General features: G+C 37.6%; 4 protein-coding genes across 5 annotated transcripts in view; all 4 read left to right on the top strand.

The window, feature by feature from the left end:
• The window catches only part of LOC146535129 (protein Wnt-5b-like), a 48359-nt gene that overhangs the window by 12410 nt on the left and 19144 nt on the right, over positions 1-16805 (top strand). The window lies entirely within an intron of this gene.
• LOC146535132 (uncharacterized) lies at positions 8990-9427 on the top strand. Its single transcript, XM_085191585.1, has one exon. It carries the CDS (start codon positions 9037-9039, stop codon positions 9370-9372), a length of 336 nt encoding a protein of 111 aa, XP_085047711.1. The 5' UTR covers positions 8990-9036; the 3' UTR covers positions 9373-9427.
• Positions 9981-12423, top strand: LOC146535131 (uncharacterized). The gene has a single exon (XM_085191584.1). The coding sequence runs from the start codon at positions 11981-11983 to the stop codon at positions 12398-12400; it is 420 nt and encodes a 139-aa protein (XP_085047710.1). The 5' UTR covers positions 9981-11980; the 3' UTR covers positions 12401-12423.
• On the top strand, positions 14665-15334 carry LOC146535130 (putative salivary secreted peptide). Its single transcript, XM_085191872.1, has one exon. The coding sequence runs from the start codon at positions 14706-14708 to the stop codon at positions 15060-15062; it is 357 nt and encodes a 118-aa protein (XP_085047998.1). The 5' UTR covers positions 14665-14705; the 3' UTR covers positions 15063-15334.

Here is a 16805-nt window from a genome sequence, read left to right as displayed (position 1 = left end):
AAGTAAACAGGAATGGTCTCAACTCCAGTAATATAAAATTAAAAGTACAATTGATATCGGGTTATTTTCAACAGGCCTCGCTCCATATTTCTTAGCTCGTATCTTATATTAGGGCAATAAATAAACTTTTAATATATCTACCTCCAATACCAGGATATATCGTAAATGTGATTTATAAATAGCTATAGCGATTAAATAGAACTAGAACTCTTTTCTGACTTTATTTGGGGGTGAATAGACATTTTTCATTAAGTAAATATTATGTAATTTTTTATTATATTTTAATCTTAGAGCGAGAAAGTGCTTTTACTCGCTTGTTGCATTATATTATTAATTCCCCTACTATATACTATGGAAACTTTTTTTTTTTTTTTTTTTGACGCTGGGAAATGCTTTTACGCAGACCATCCGTCCGCAGGACAAATATGTTCTGGTGGTACTGTGGGACTCACCGTGGCAATACGATACTACCCACTAAAACCCAGCGGAAACCTCACCACCTAAATTGAGACGCCGCAGGATCACTCGCGTATGCTACTACGACGCCTCGGTGGTAGGCCCGCCTATTGCGCGCCACCATCGCTGAGTGTACAAAGACCTTCCTCCTAGGATGTCTAGGGTTGTTGGAGATGCAGGTACTGTCTCCTCCTGCCACCTGTCCTCCGACGTCGGAGCGAGTCTGCGGTCGCTCTTGACTCACGGAGCCGCTCCGCGGCCTCCTTCAATGCCATGACAGATTCACAGAAGGAGACCATGGCAGACCAGTTCCTCTCACTATCCAGCATGGCCCTCACCACACTGGGTAGTGAGAGGTCGCCACCTATTACAGCCACCAAAGCGTGGCGCTGTGGATCCCATGCAGGACACTCGACCAAAGTATGGTGCGCTGAGTCCACGGGTGCATTACACTCATGGCACGACGGCGACACCTCCCGACGTGCAATCTGGTGCAGGTATTTGCCAAAGCAACCGTGCCCAGTCAGTATCTGCACCAATCTAAATGTAAGGACCCCAAAGTTTCTTAAGAACCAGCGTTCCAGGTGTGGGCGAATCGCTTCCACCGTAAAAAGACCTGCCGCCGGGCATCCCAGGTCCAACTTCCATCGTCGGATCAGGGCTTCGTCTGCCCTTCTCCTGATCCGCACGATTTCCTCCATTGATGATCGTTCCCCTCGCGACCGCTCACTTGTACGGAAAGCATGGACTTTAGCGAGTACTTCCGCGTGTAACTCCCAAGGCGGATCACTCGCCAAGAGAGTAGCCGCCGTCCATGACACTGTACGGTAGCCCCGAATAGCTCTCACCGCTATGACCCGTTGCGCTTTTCGCAGTTGAGTCCTGTTACGAACGGTGAGAGAATCCACCCACACGGGAGCCCCGTACAGCGCCATAGATCTCAACACGCCAACATATAGCCGTCGACATGTGTAATCCGGACCTCCAATATTCGGTAGTAATCTACCGAGGGCCCCTGCGGTATTCACAAGCTTTGGTACAAGTTGAGCGAAGTGCGACGAAAACGACCATCGACTGTCCAGGATCAGACCCAGATATTTCATCTGAGCCCGTAATTCCACCTCCTGTCCCTGAATGGAAAGAGTGGCCCCACGGGGTGGTCCCTTGCGTGGACCATGAAACAGTAGGGCCTCCGTTTTTGAACTGGAAACCCTGAGACCCAGCGATTCAATACGGTCAATAATACGAGCGATGCCGAATTCAGCCAGACGTGCCGCCTCATTATAATTTACACCTCGGGATGTGATAAGAGTGTCATCAGCGTAGCAGATGACGCTCATCCCGTGGGGTAGGTGACAACGTAGGAGCCAATCGTATCCGAGATTCCACAGAACCGGGCCTAAAACCGACCCCTGTGGAACCCCACAAGCGACTCTTCGACGACCGATTTGCCCATCCCCTGCAGTCCATAAAATCACTCTATCCTGAAGGTAGTCATTCAATAGCCGCCGGAGATAGAAAGGCACACCATGGTATCGGAGTGCCTCTCGTAGCGTCTCAAACGGCAGGCTATTAAAGGCATTCATCACGTCTATTGATACGGCTAGGAGAACCTCTCCTTGTGAAGTCGCGGCCAACGCCCGAGTCTTCAAAGCATTAAGAGCGTCGATGGTGGAACGACCGGCTCTGAACCCGAACTGGGCCTCTGACAGACCCGGTCCTACCTCCTCTAGGTGCTGAGTGAGACGAACGGCGATGATCTTTTCCAAGATCTTGCCCGTCTCATTCAGCAGTACTATAGGTCGGTATGCAGAAGGTGAGTCCAGAGGACGACCCTCCTTACGCAATAAACATAACCTTCCCTCTTTCCAGTTCTTCGGGAACTGCCCAGTAGAAAGACACTGGTCAAACAATACCCGAAGATTATTGCTTAGGAACTCCAGGGCGATGCTCAGGACTTTCCCTGGAATGCCATCCGGTCCTGGAGCCGTCTTTTTGGTCTTTAGCCTACGAAGAGCCATTTTCATTTCCTCTTCGGTAATTAAAGGCACCACAAGTTCTCCTTCGTGCGCTGAGAGAGGAGCCATCCTAGGGGGGATGAAAGTAGGTGGCTCTGGGAACAACTCTGCAACAATGTGTGAGAGGAAGGCTGTAGTTAGGGTCTCCGTTACCGGTGCACTCCGGACTCGCAATTTTTTTCGTGCAGCGAGATATGGGCGCCCCCACGGATCCCTGTTTAGACTCGCTAATAACTCTTCCCGCGCTTGGCATTTTGCTAGACGAATGGCGAGCTGTAAAGACTTTTTCTTTTCCTTGTAAACACTCTTTAACTGGTCCTGGAGCGTAGTGTCTACACCATTTCTCCTCCTGCATCTTACGTATGCCCGTCTGGCCCGGTTACATGACGTCCGCAGGTCCGCAATTTCGGACGTCCACCAGTATACTCGGCGTCGGACTACGCTTCGTCGGACCCTTGGCATGGCCGCATTGCATACCGCCGTCATGGCTTCACACATCTGATCTGCTGTTTCGTTAACGCTTGAGCCAGAGCCTTCTATGTTCCCCTGAGAACACCACTTCGCAACAATGGAAGCTTCTTTTACGAGTTCCACGTTGAGCTGACTAAGAGCCCATCTTGGAAATCTACGAAATGGACCCACTGGCTGGGTTACTGATGCTGACTGGGTGGAGACTTGGAACCTTATGTAACGATGGTCCGATAAGGTCTCCACTTCTGTCTCTACTCTCCAATTTGTAACATTACGTGCGACAGCTGGGGTGGCAAACGTAAGGTCCACCACGGACCCTCCATTATGCCGTACGCAAGTAAACGCCGTCCCTATGTTGAGAAGTGACAATCCGGAAAGTAGCGCCCACAGCTGGACCGCATCTCCCTTGCTGTTGGAGATGACGTTTCCCCAAGCCCGGGACTTGGCATTAAAGTCGCCAAGGACCAAGATTTTTCTCGGTGTCTGACGGCAAACTGCAGCTCTGACGGAGTCAAGAAAAAATTCTAATTCCGCCAGGCTTCGGTTCGGAGAGAAGTATACGCCAATTATAATATACTCTCCCCACTCTGCCACAATATATCCGGAACCCCTTTCTACAAGTGCGAGTGCGCGACCGGTATTATTTCCAGACATAATAGCGACGGAGCCATCTAAGTCCCCAAGCCAACTAGCACTATCCGGTACTACATATGGTTCACAAACAACAGCAATGTCGACGCACCACTCTGCTATGGATTGCAGTAATAAGTCCTGCGCTCCAGCACAGTGATTGGCATTCGTCTGTAGGAAATGTGCTCGTTGTCTGTCCATTATGACATGGCAATATCCTCCTGGCCCTCACAGCCTCGACGTCTGACGTAGGCCTCAATGTTTAGAGCCTCGGTTCCTTTAACAGGCGGTGGGTGGCAATCAGCACTACCCATAACGTGTTCTGCCGGCTTTTTCGCGTCGAAGCATATCATGCAATGTGGTGTGGCTTGACATGTTTTAAACTTGTGGCCCTCACTGCCGCATCGGAAGCAAAGATGTTCCCGCACAACTGTTGAAGGACACCGAGGCCTAGTATGACCCAACGATAGGCACCTAAAACAGCGCATAGGTCGTTCCTCCAGAACCTGAACCTTAGCAGAGCTCCAACCTACCAAGATCCGTCCCTTCTCCACGATGATTTTAGCTGATTCGCATGGGCATCGCACCACAGCTGACCTCATTCCTCTAGGACCAATTAATAGATCTGAGACTGTGATAGCGTTTACTGGGCAACCGCCAGTACTCGCAACGGCGTCTATTACCTTTTCTTTGGTGACTGAATCATCTAAGCCCACTAATCTTAACGAGGCGTTTTTGTGGGGTCTAGTGACTTCAGCCACTCCCTCTAGTACCACGCCTAGCCGTTCAGCTAGAATGTCCGCTTGCTCTGAAGAGTATGATGCAGAGAGCTCTAAAAGTCGGCCACCCGACATTGCCTGGCGCACCGTTAGACCTTGGGTGATGCCTAGCTGCACCAGATCAATCCCCTGCTGAGCTCGTTCCAGGGCCTGGGCATAGGAAACTCCTTTCCTTAAGGCCTCCGTCGTCAAAGTAACCATAACAGCTTTAGTGCGAGGTGGCTTGGCCAACTTTGGTCGTGGTGGCTGCCTATTCGCAGCTACTGATGTCGGCGTTTTTGATGCAGAGGGGTTCGTAGAGGAAGATTTCTTCCCTTTCTTACTCCGTTTGACAGCTGTATTCCAGGAACCACCCACTTCCTCCACAATCTCGGCGACAGTGCTGCCTGAAACTAACTCAGGACAAGTTTCAGTCATTAGTGCATCATTCCTAGCTACCGGAGCTTGAACACGGCCTGTGGTCTTTTTCTGTTTAGGTTGGCGTTGAGCTTCAGTCTCAGTGTCCACTATCTCCGTCGATATTGCTATCCCTCTTTGACGTCGCTCATGTGCTAAAGGGGGACGCAAAGGTCTTGCAGGAAGAAGGCGTTCTTCGATGCCGGCAAAACGAGCATCAATCAAGGTTCCCACAGAGCTGATGATGGTGCGCTTCAGCCTTTCAAGCATTCCTTCATTAACATCATGAGTAGGCGCCGAAACCGCCTGGGCCGAATTTTGCGAGTTATCAAGTGTCAACCTTAGACTCTGCACCTCCTTGCTGTGTGCCTGGAGCTCCGATCTAAGTTTATCCACTTCCACAGTCAGCCGCCGATTCTCCTCGCGTACGCGGCGTACTTCCTCACTCTCAGTACGAGTGACTAGTGCCTCAACAATCTCAGTGAGGGATGCTGCAGCTTCCTTGAGTTTGCGCACATATGTGCCCTTAAGGTTGCCAGACTTCATTGCTACTTGCAGTATGGAGGCTGCACGTTGTCCTGCGTGTTTGCGTAGCTCGTCAGCAGAACACAGGTAAGCATCCCGTCTATCTTCCACCCCCGAGACGCTCTCTACGTCGGTTGTCTGTGCAGACTTATGCTGAGATGCCCAGTCCGAAAGACTCCTCTCCAAATCATAATCTTTTTCGCGTGCTTTCTCCACACGCTGCCTCTGCTCTTTACGAGCGCGTGTTTGTGCAGCGCCTCGGGCTTTCGGAGGCCTTCCTCTAGTTGCCGTATGGCATTTGGAGCCAGGTATTGCCTCAATTTCCGAGCCAGACTGAGATTTGTTAGTTTTGCGCTTACGTCGGGTACTCTGTACCGCTCCCGAGTCCGAACCGGACTCTAAAACTCCCACGTTACCGTCATTTGTTGTTGGGTTTGTTTTTTCTTTTTCCATAAAGTTCCCACGAGTATGGGGGAAGAACAGTCCATCCAAGTAGTGCCCCCTGTACTTGGATAAGCCTTATACGCCACGGGTGTCGGCCGGTACCCTGGCGGGACCAGCAGTAGCGACTGATCATCCCATCAGCCATGAACCCCTCGCGCTGCTTCGCCGCTTGGGTTGGGGTAATTTTTTATAGAGGTTTTCTTCCTCGCAGTCCGGCCGGTGAAGGCAAGACCCTCGGTCCTGTGCGTGGCCGCGAGACATGACCACAGATACCATTCACGGGATTACGAAGGACGGAGAGCACTGCTCTGTCCGACGGCGGGGTAAGCGCACGCCAAACCCGCCATACCTCAACAATGACCTAGCGCGTGCGCGCAGAGCCATCACAGGGGTCCCTCCCTACAATGCGCTCACGGGACAACTCTTACAATACAGAGCGCCGGAGCGCATTCCCGCGTGTCGGTTTATTAGCCGCGACGAGCAGCAGCACCACGACTGTGATGCTGCTGCCCGTCCCGTTGCCCAGGGTGCTCCACGAGGAGGTAACCGACATAGCACCCCATATACTATGGAAACTGAACCAACACTCATAACGTTTACAAGCAAACGCTGCTCCATTGAGCCACGACGGCCCTTTAGAGTTATAAAACATATTGAATAAGTATTTTAAAATTCACAATTATTTTGTTTATATACTTCGTTGCTATGTAAAAAGACAAGGCGTGAGAGTTAAAAACTTCTCGTCTTGTTTTATTTTTATTGATTTACATCATATCATCATTCTTTGTACATAATATTAAAAGATGACTGGACAATAATATACACTCTGTTTAATTTTCTTAATTTTTTTTAACAATTGTAGAATTAATTTAAGTAGGTAAATAAATATTTTTATAGATAAAGATAAAGATATTCTTTTATTGATGTTAAACTATAAATAACTTTAATGGCGAAATAATATAAAACATGAAATAATAATGTATTCAATTCAATTGAATACCATAAATTTCCACTGTAAAATTAAAACCATGCCAAAAATCACTTCTCAAATGAATATTTGCATACATGAAACCGACGCCACCGTAATCGACTTCAGCCATAGCTCCTTCTTCTGAATTGTCTATAATATTAATAGCTGTAATTATATTATTATTATCTTCATAATATTTTGGAAATGCAATGTCTGTAGATCGAATAAAATATGGTATTTTTACATGTTCACTTTTATGTATTAAACCGTCGCCATCTAACCTCGATCCTTCGAAAACACTATCTGAACACACTTGATTGATAAACAATATACACACAAATATGACAATTTTTCCCGCCATTTTGATGTCAAATTATTATTTTTTTAATCACTTTTAAATAAGCACAAGTTGAGCACTAAACAGCCTATTAAGTTCTTATTTAATCTGCGTTATTTTTTGTTTTCTTCTTTAGTTATTGTCGGGCATATGAATATATTTGTGAAGTTTCGTGACTGATAAATTGAGATAAGATGTATGGCATATACGTTTTTGATTATCATATGATAAAAATGATAATATCAAAGTAATAAATACATATTGTAGCGTAAATAACATAAACCTATCAAGTACCTTATTTTAATGTAGTTTAGAGCTGAATATGAATATATTATATTTAATTTTAATATCTTTGGGGTACCGTTGGACAGCATTTGACTGTCACTGGAAATTAAAATTAATTATATTTGTACATATATCCTACATATCAGGTCAGGCAAAAGAAAAATAGTGTTAAGTCGCTCTATTGTCTATTTTCCGACGGAATTTTCGGTAGATTGTATGTTGAGAACTCAACACTGCGCTTTCATTTTCCAAAGTCGAAATTGAACTCATAACCATTGCGTTTACAGTCATAAGTATCAGCTAAAATCCTATTAGTAAATGTTTATTATCTTACCAAGGAGCTTACTGCAACAGCTATGGTCGTGAACACCTGTTTCTTGTAAGTACCTATACAATTTGCATACATGATATAACTATTAGGATTACAATTTGGATTATAGAAATAAAATAAATTACGGATTCATCTATAAATACCAAAAAAATTGAGTTTATTTAATAAGATTATCAATTTACCCCCTACATTTCGCTAGTAATATTAGATCTAAATGTATATGTAGGCTTAATACACACAATCAGACTAAAACTATACAAATATATAAAGTATTCCCCACACACTGGGGTAGGAGATATTCTGACGAATTCTGGGAATCGAGGGGGAACTCAACGCCGCGTTTTGCCTCGACACCAGAGCGAAGAAATAGACATATACATTTAAATAAATATTCCATTTCTTCGAGTAGGGATCAAACCCACGACCAGTCTCGTTTACAGTCACACTTTGTTTCTGCGCCAAGACTGGCCTCACCATTCCATATATTTCCCATTCACAACCATACAGCATTTACCTCAATCACTATAAAAGCTATACTGTATTGAAGCACGCAAAGCCGCGTGCATCCACCGTGCTAGCGTGAAACCGAGGCAATACATTACTAAAATGAATCTAACAGTGATACCTATCTCAGAGTAGTAGAGATGTTATTCGTATAATTTGCAAATGGTCTGATAAGTGACCTCTGCCCGGCGTCCAGTTTTGTTGATACGATAATGTAAATGGACGTTCTAAGTGAGGTTTATATGGCGGTGTGCTATTTATATTTATTTTTTATTTATTTTTTGCAGTACTATAACAACTATACTATTTTATATAAATAACGAAGAGTACTGTGTAAATGTATTTTGTATAGATCATGCTACAAATTATAGAACTGCGTATCTGTACTACTTATATCGTATTTACAATCCAATCCAATATTTATCAAAAGATGATGGACATTTGTAGAAATGTCAGTCGTACTCGTGCCTCCTCCCACTGACTTGTCTATAACTTTTATAAGTCATTGTTAATATCAAGTTATATTAAATTATTTTTTTATTGAATTTTCATAATAAATATATATTTTTTATTTATTGTATATTAAAGTAAAGATTTTATTACATATATAAATTTTACAACATACGAGCCGCTCGTACGTCTCAGCCTGTACATTTAAGACAGATTAAAAAACGATTACACAAATAATAGGCACTAACTTAATTGGTAAGGTACTCGTATATAAACAAACAATTTTAATAAAATAATATTATATTTTCCATTTATTTATTTTTCATTTACATCATATAATCCCACCTCAATGCTTCTATACGGACTTACTCATGCCTGGCCTTCCGTTCTCTCCTTGTGACAAAACGTGTTACTTCACAACATTAATTGAAACGATCAACATGTTCCTAAGAACGCTCTTATTTTGTGCCTTCATTTCTATTACATTTGCAAAGTCCGTCATAGTTGGAGACGTCAGTGAATATAAAGGTGTAAGGAGAGTTTACGAGAAAACAATGGAAGCTACTGGAATACCCTTGTTTAAGAGAGAACAGGAAGTTTACTTCGAATATCCAGTGGGTGATCAGAAAATTAAGGGTATTACGATACAGGATTTGGATAACGGTTTGGCTGAACCCTCTATCACTAGAGGAGGAATAGGTTTTCCTTTTGTAAATATCAAATTGAAAAGCGAGAGAGGCTCCGGATATAAGTTTCTAATAGGAATATACGCATAAGTGTGAAATGGACAGATTAACGTGATTATAATGTGAATAAATATTTTTTTAACAATTTGTGTTTTATTATGGATATTTTCATTATTATTTGTAGTGTGTGCAATATGTTTATATTGTTTTTATATTATGCAAAGGCAGAAAAATGTAATGGAACCAGTTTCTTTGTGTTAAGTATAAACAAATTTTTATAACCTTAAAATTAACTTAGTTTAAATGTATAATTTTGACATTGATGCGTATTTATCTTAAGTAAACTAAGTAGATCGCTGTACCTAGTTTTGGGTAATATGCAATTTATTTTGTTTATATAAAAAAGGATAACAATTTTAAGTTTAATTTTCAAAAACACAAGTTAACTGTGTTTTCTAAAAAATATGCACAAAAGTGGACGGATATTCCATAATGCCTTTTGGAAGTACTAGTTAAGTATTTAATAAATCCGTGTTGAATTTCAACACCTTATACACCAATTATTTCTCTTTGTTTCTGTTCATACGGGAGTCGTGTTACTCTTTCTTAGGAATATTTAGTCTCTGTGTTGTATATATCTAGTCTAGTCGTGAGTCTTGAGGGATTTTTTGGGAGTGGGGAGGGAGTGTTTATATGACTAAGTATTTCCTAATTATCTGTCTCTTAATAATTTAATCATTAATTAAAAAGATACGACAAAAAAGCTACTAACCAAGAATCCAATGACATAAATCAAATAAAAAAGCTATAGATACCTGTATTAATATATCACGTTTATTTTGATTTATTTAACACTTACGTTCGCAAGATTCAAGGGCAGATGTAGGAACAATAATATATTTATCGTAAGCAGTATGTGATCTAAGGTGCTTTGGGTGACGTCATGTATGCAACTATTTTCCTTGTATTATTCATGAATAAATATCTAGAACATCTAGATGATTGACAATTAGGTATATAATCTATATACAACTTATTGTACTATAGACAAAGAAATTGTATTCTATTATAATTGTAAGATAATAAAGCAATACAAAATAAACACGCGATAGCCATTTCTATCACAGAAGTTGTGAATTTAAATATCATCTATCTATATTATAAACAAGTGCGTAATTTAGTAATTTATATATAGGGAAATAAGGACGAGTATGTGGGAAGTATATTGATAGGCAGTATTTAGATAAAAAAAAATATTTATTCGTAAATAACCTTAATTGAACTATAAATAATAACGAAATATTACAAAACTACAGCATATTTGAATAAAGCTTTTGTATCGATGTTCCCAATGACATTAGGATGATATCTATCTTTAAGTGGAGTAATTTATCAGCCCATAAAAAATATATTTTTTAAAGCAATATATAGATATAGTAAAGAAACAAATAACAAGTATTTAAGATTTTATTTCAAACAGAACCGGTTACAACGTCATAATTGATGTTAAGGTCACTTGCCGTGGTTGTACAGAAAATTATTCGTTTCAATTGCGTAAACTTCAACTAAGAAATTAAAACCGCGAAATATAGTAGGACTATTTAGTTCTATCATCACATACTTTTGACCGATACCACCGCCCTTTATATAGACTTCCCCCCACTTATCTTCCCTTAAGTCCAAAATTTTTATTGCATTTATAACTTCATTTTTCGTACAGTTCACAGTAAAAGTATCCGATCGCACCCACAAGGCTGGGTTTTCTTGGTGGACTTTACTATAAACAATCTTAGATGATACGTCTGGATATCCGAGAAATAAATCATGAGTTTCACAATAAACAATTAATGATAACACAACAATTATTATTTTGGACATTTTAAATACGTCCACAGTTGAAAATGTTTTAAATTTTAGTGACTTAAATATGGATTCTAAGATCACGGTGAATTCACAAGTAGGTGTGAATACGTAATATCGTTTGAAGAGCTCGAAGTGTTAATTGAATTCTATAAAAGTTATGCCTATGGGAACCATAACTTGAGACAACTAATACTAATTTGGATTTTGTTGTATGTCAGTCCGTTTATTAATTATTTTAAAGTTTGAAACTTATTAAGACCGAATTAGTAAAATATATATTATACTGTTTTTGCTATGCATAATATATTAAGCATTCATGAGATAATTTTTGAGGCAGGACCCGAAACTTCTGATCAAAATATAAATAACATTCTATAGTATTTAATAAAAATAGTAAAAATCGTAAAAGAAAGTTATTTAGTAATTAAATAGAAATATGAAGACGTGAATGCCCACAATGGCAAGTGATTAGGGCCTATTTGCATAATTAATCAATCAAAACGTCTAGACCTTACCTCGTCCTTACCTTAATTCATCATTTTACTAAGGAACATTTTATTTTCACTTTACATACACTTTTCTTTAAAAAATGCACAACCGAACCAAATTTCATAAAATGATTGATTTTTTTTCAACGACTTGAGTGAAGTCGGAATATCGTTATATTATTTCCACGTAAAATTAGATTCTTCACCATAATAATAGTTCCACAAAATACAATATTTAGCTGTTTGGTGTCAAATTATGATCTCATACAAATCTTCCGTTACTAAAGTATAAGAGAGCCGCGTACTTCTAAATTCATCATTTGCTCTATTCATTTTCTAGAATTCTTATGATTTTCAATATGTTGCAACAAACAGTTTTAATTTTTGGCATATTTTCTTTAGTTTTGGCAAATGATATTCATTTGGGATTTACATCGGCGAACTCAAGGAAGATTTTTGGTGAAATAAAGGAATCTGATCCCGCGTTATGGAGAAGAACTGATGATATAATAATCAACGCTCCAAACAACGAAATTATATCTGCCGTCGTAGTAACTGATCTAAGGGATTACAAAGATGGTAAAGCGATCATTGAAAGTGGTGGGGTTGGTGGTAAAAGTGTCACTGTTGGTTTAAAAAGTCCGTCAATATTAAGAGGTTACAAGTTCGAAGTTGAAGTGTTCTCCGAAAATCCCAATGAAAGGTATCACAGTAAAAGTGGGATTGCGCCGGCGTATACTGATGCTCAATTTGCTAGAAAGTATTAGGAAATAAATAGTTTTATAATATATATTTTTTTATTATTCTTCATGCAAAGACTCTTATATGAAAAATATTTTTTTAAATTCATGTTTCTTCAACGATGACATCATTCATAAGGAAAATTGACTTATTTTATGTACTCTTTACCTTCAATATTAAGTAGTTTTAACAAAAAAGGCCTCTTGTCTCCGAAACTAGAATAATAGATGTTAAATAACTATAATTTCAAAACTATAGTATTAATTAATTCAAGCATAAATATTATTATATGTAGTGTTTCATTATTATATTATATTGACAATACTCTATTTCCTAAATTCGTGACACTGCGTGTTAAGTGGCGAAACTCAACGCTGCACCTAGTTTTACTAAAGTGGGGTAATAAAAATAATTCAGTATACCGATTAAAATTGCTTATTACTTTTCAACTAAGCCTCAAATTAACGATTGTCCTAATAAAATTACACTATTCAACTACATTGAATATCTGTCACTGAAGAACATTTAACTACGCCTTCTATTATTAAATAAATTTAACTAGTTAATTTTATTTATTTTATTTTATTTTATTTTTATTTGTGTTACATGTTTTAAATTTGATTTTGATTTTATTAAAAAATATGATTCTTATAACGACTGATAACGATTTATATAACAACTTTATAACAAACAAAAATGTTATCTGTCATTTAGTCTCCACAGACACAATATTTACAAAAGTTAAACTATGGGAAAATTATCTATAAGAAAATATGAATCATATTTATGTAAAGTTTGTTATCAGTGTTTAAAGATATAAAAAGTAAACAAGGTTGTTTAGGTATGTAGAAATATCAAGAAATGAGGACATCCCCAAGTTCACAAAGCACAGGAAAAGTCCCCGATATATAGACTAAATATATGTACTACCTACTTACTTTGTATATATCGATTAAAGTTAACAAAAAGAAGGTATTTTTTATACAAATTATTTCCTAACAGTACAATAGTAATTTAAATTAATATTTTACGCCTCCTAATAATTTTCTTAATAAATGAAACATATTCTGTGTAATTTATACTTAATAGTTTCTTTCTATACAGATAAAAGAAAAAAAAGCCACATGACATGACAGGGTTCGATTATCACTCTAGGAAATAAAATATATATATTTTTTTTTCATTTCCTCGCTTTGGTAACGATGCAAAGACTAAATTTCTTATGGAACGGAGTGTCACTAGTTTTCCGGGTTACTTTTGCTTTTACCGCATTAAGCCTAGTAAATATAAATTGCAATATATTTGAAATGGTCATAAACCATTATATTATCAGAAAATCGAACCTACAACTATTACGTGATAAATGATTATTTATTCTAATTATGATGCATTATATAAATATTTTATGTACTCACTTCGCCTGCAAGTACAATGTCATGGAATATTCGAAGACATCTATTTTATAAGCTGTTTGTTTATTTAACGTGACACTGAAATCACGTCATATGACAGTGTCTTGTCTTGATGGATATGGGGCTCCTTTGTCACGTTGCTTAATGAGTGAAAGAATAATATTGGATAGCTTTATGCTGAATGGTGCCAAGAATAAGCTAAAATTTCCTATAGAAGTGTAAAGGAAAAATTAAAAATATTAATAGTATTTATAAATATTTATATGAATGTAAAGTTATGAAAATTATTCTTTTATACATCTCTCGCATATTTTAAAAGTAGACAGACACTTTGACAAGTTAGATGCATTCAGATTTTGCGGGCAGATTCACGTACTTGTGTTTTTTTTTTGCAATAAACTCTGAAAAATACATTAAAATGAATATAAATATTATGTATTTTGTATAATACAAATACTTTATAATAAATACTATGTTTTTTTTATTTGACTATGACGACGTCGAGTTCCGCCTGACGCAACGCTTCGAGTAATAGGCGGAAAGTAAATAACGGAAGTGTCTTAATGGGAACAGAGTGTCATAACACTAGGTTCCCAGGTTATTTCTACCAACTCTACTATGAGTAGGATCCAACGTGAAGCTAAAAAAAATGGTCAGAAATATATTTACATGATTGATTCCTTAACATTTAAGACATACAGATTTAAGTATGACTCACATATATTTATAACAAATAACCTATGATATTTGAATTTATTGTCTTAAAATGTAAACTAATTAAAAGATTCATTACCTCACGACACGCTAATTACAAAACATTAATCACTAATATGCGATACTCTTACATAAAGCCGTTCAAAAATATATAAACCAAATCAGTTTCATAAGAACTTCAGTGTGAAACGAACGAACGAGAAAAATGGGCGCTCTAACAGTGTTATCAATCTTGTGCCTGATCGCTGCTGCAGCCAGCCAAAGCCACGACTTGGCTATCGGGCAAGCGAGTTACGGAGACGTTGTCATATATAAAGTAAATGAATACAAATATGGTATCCCATTGATCGTCAGAACCAGCTCCATTGAGTATCCCGAGGCTGGACAGCACAATTTCGCTTATATCAAAGCCATTTTCATAAAGGACCACTATGTAGACGGTTATGGTGGTTACCCCACCATCTCAGCAGGAGGTGTGGGGCAGAGATTCGTGAAGATAAAGCTGAAGAGTCAAAGAAATCATGGATTCAATTTCACTATAACCATATATGGAAGATATTAAGTGTTTTTAAATATTTTTATAATCGCTTGCCATTTTTAAAATTAAGTTTGTAAATAAATTACTGTATTTATTAAAGCTTTATTGCCAAAGACGTTATGTTGTTTTTACTAAATTCGTTTGATTTTAAAGTGAATATAATTTTCATTAATTTGTTAAAGTAGAAAATGCGATTATTTAATGGATTTAGTACCTAAAAATCTTTTGGACAAATTTAAAATTATTTTGTTAACAAACTTTTGTTATAATAATAAAGGGAAATTACTTTTCATTAATATAGTATTCATTTCCAATAAGAAATACATAACTTTATTGTACTTTAAATGTAAAATATGACTACCTATTGAAATTAAAATTTTCAATCAACAACGCTTACGTGAAATAACGGTTCAGTCACGATTATTCAAGAAATATGAAACAAAGAGTTTTCAAGTCATTGTGTAAAGGTTTTCTTGAAGTTATATACTAGATAATACACCAATACAATATGAATAATAAATTCTAAATATAATAGGTACAGGTCACGGGAAAAAACCCTGAAGTGATAATCTTTGATTTATTAACACAGACTAATTATATAATAACTAGCGACTCGCGCGCGGCTTCGCCCGTTTGAACTACACAATTGAGAACCTGTACTAATAACATAATCATTTTACAGAACAATATTTAGACATTAAGAACTAAATTATCAGCCAATTTAATTAAGCAGTTTTATTTTACAGCAATAATTCGAGCCAAATACTTTATATTGATAAAACTTTTTTATTTATTAAACCGATTGAAATAAAATAAACACTAAACATTAAGAGAAGTTTGCCAAAATACAATAGTAATGGAACTAAATTACAGAAAGAAACAGACGAAAAAATTAAAAATATTTGTTGAAAGCAATATTGGTAATAGCCCCCTATAATAAAATGTATCACAGATTATAATTTCGTATTATTTTAACGTAAAATATTTTTTTTACACATAAAACGTTTTAATTTAAAATAGAACAGTATGTCTCTGTATATTAAAAATAACAGCTTATTTTTGTTTCCTTAACATCTAGTCTTTAGTGTTATTGTAATAGGTGTATGTAAATCAGTTTTGTAGTGTTACTTGTTCTACCTCGCATCGTTTAAAGTAATAAACTTTACTTAATTAAACGATTTACGTATGTACAGATAAAATTAAAATACATACTTAAATATGATTTATTTTATCTCTTTGATCTCAATTTGGATGACTTTCATGAATATTTTAAACGTATCTCAGTTTACAAAAATTTAATGAATTTCAACAATAAATTTCAAGATGGCAATGAGTATTAATGTTCTGTAGTAATATCACGTCAGATGGTCAGATGGTGGAAAACACAAGCAGTGACTGAGCGACACTTCCTTCCTCTTTAATTTTTAGGTCATTATGAGGAAACATTGCATTTTGAAGTCATTGCAGGTGTCTTTGTGGGTCGTCAAATTAAGAGTGAATAAGTTCTTGACAAGCTTGTGTCACCTTGGACATCATCAACGCTTTACACCAGGCTTGATGTGGTCTAACGTAACCCATTAAAATACTTATTATGAAAATATTAGTAAATAATTTTTATGGTTGCAATAAATATTACCTAATTTTATCTTTAAAAATGACGTTTTTATCAATTATCTGACGCTCTACTTACTTATTCGCGCAACATATTTTGAAATATCTCACCATTATATTAATAGTTTAAAAGTAAAAAAAAAGTTTATACGATGA

Source organism: Heliconius melpomene, chromosome 10, assembly GCF_056956725.1.
Source record: "Heliconius melpomene rosina isolate 202511_hmr_F chromosome 10, ASM5695672v1, whole genome shotgun sequence".
Lineage (NCBI taxonomy): Eukaryota > Metazoa > Arthropoda > Insecta > Lepidoptera > Nymphalidae > Heliconius > Heliconius melpomene.
The sequence above is the reverse complement of the archived record's forward strand: the minus strand, read 5'-3'. Positions and strand labels throughout refer to the sequence as shown.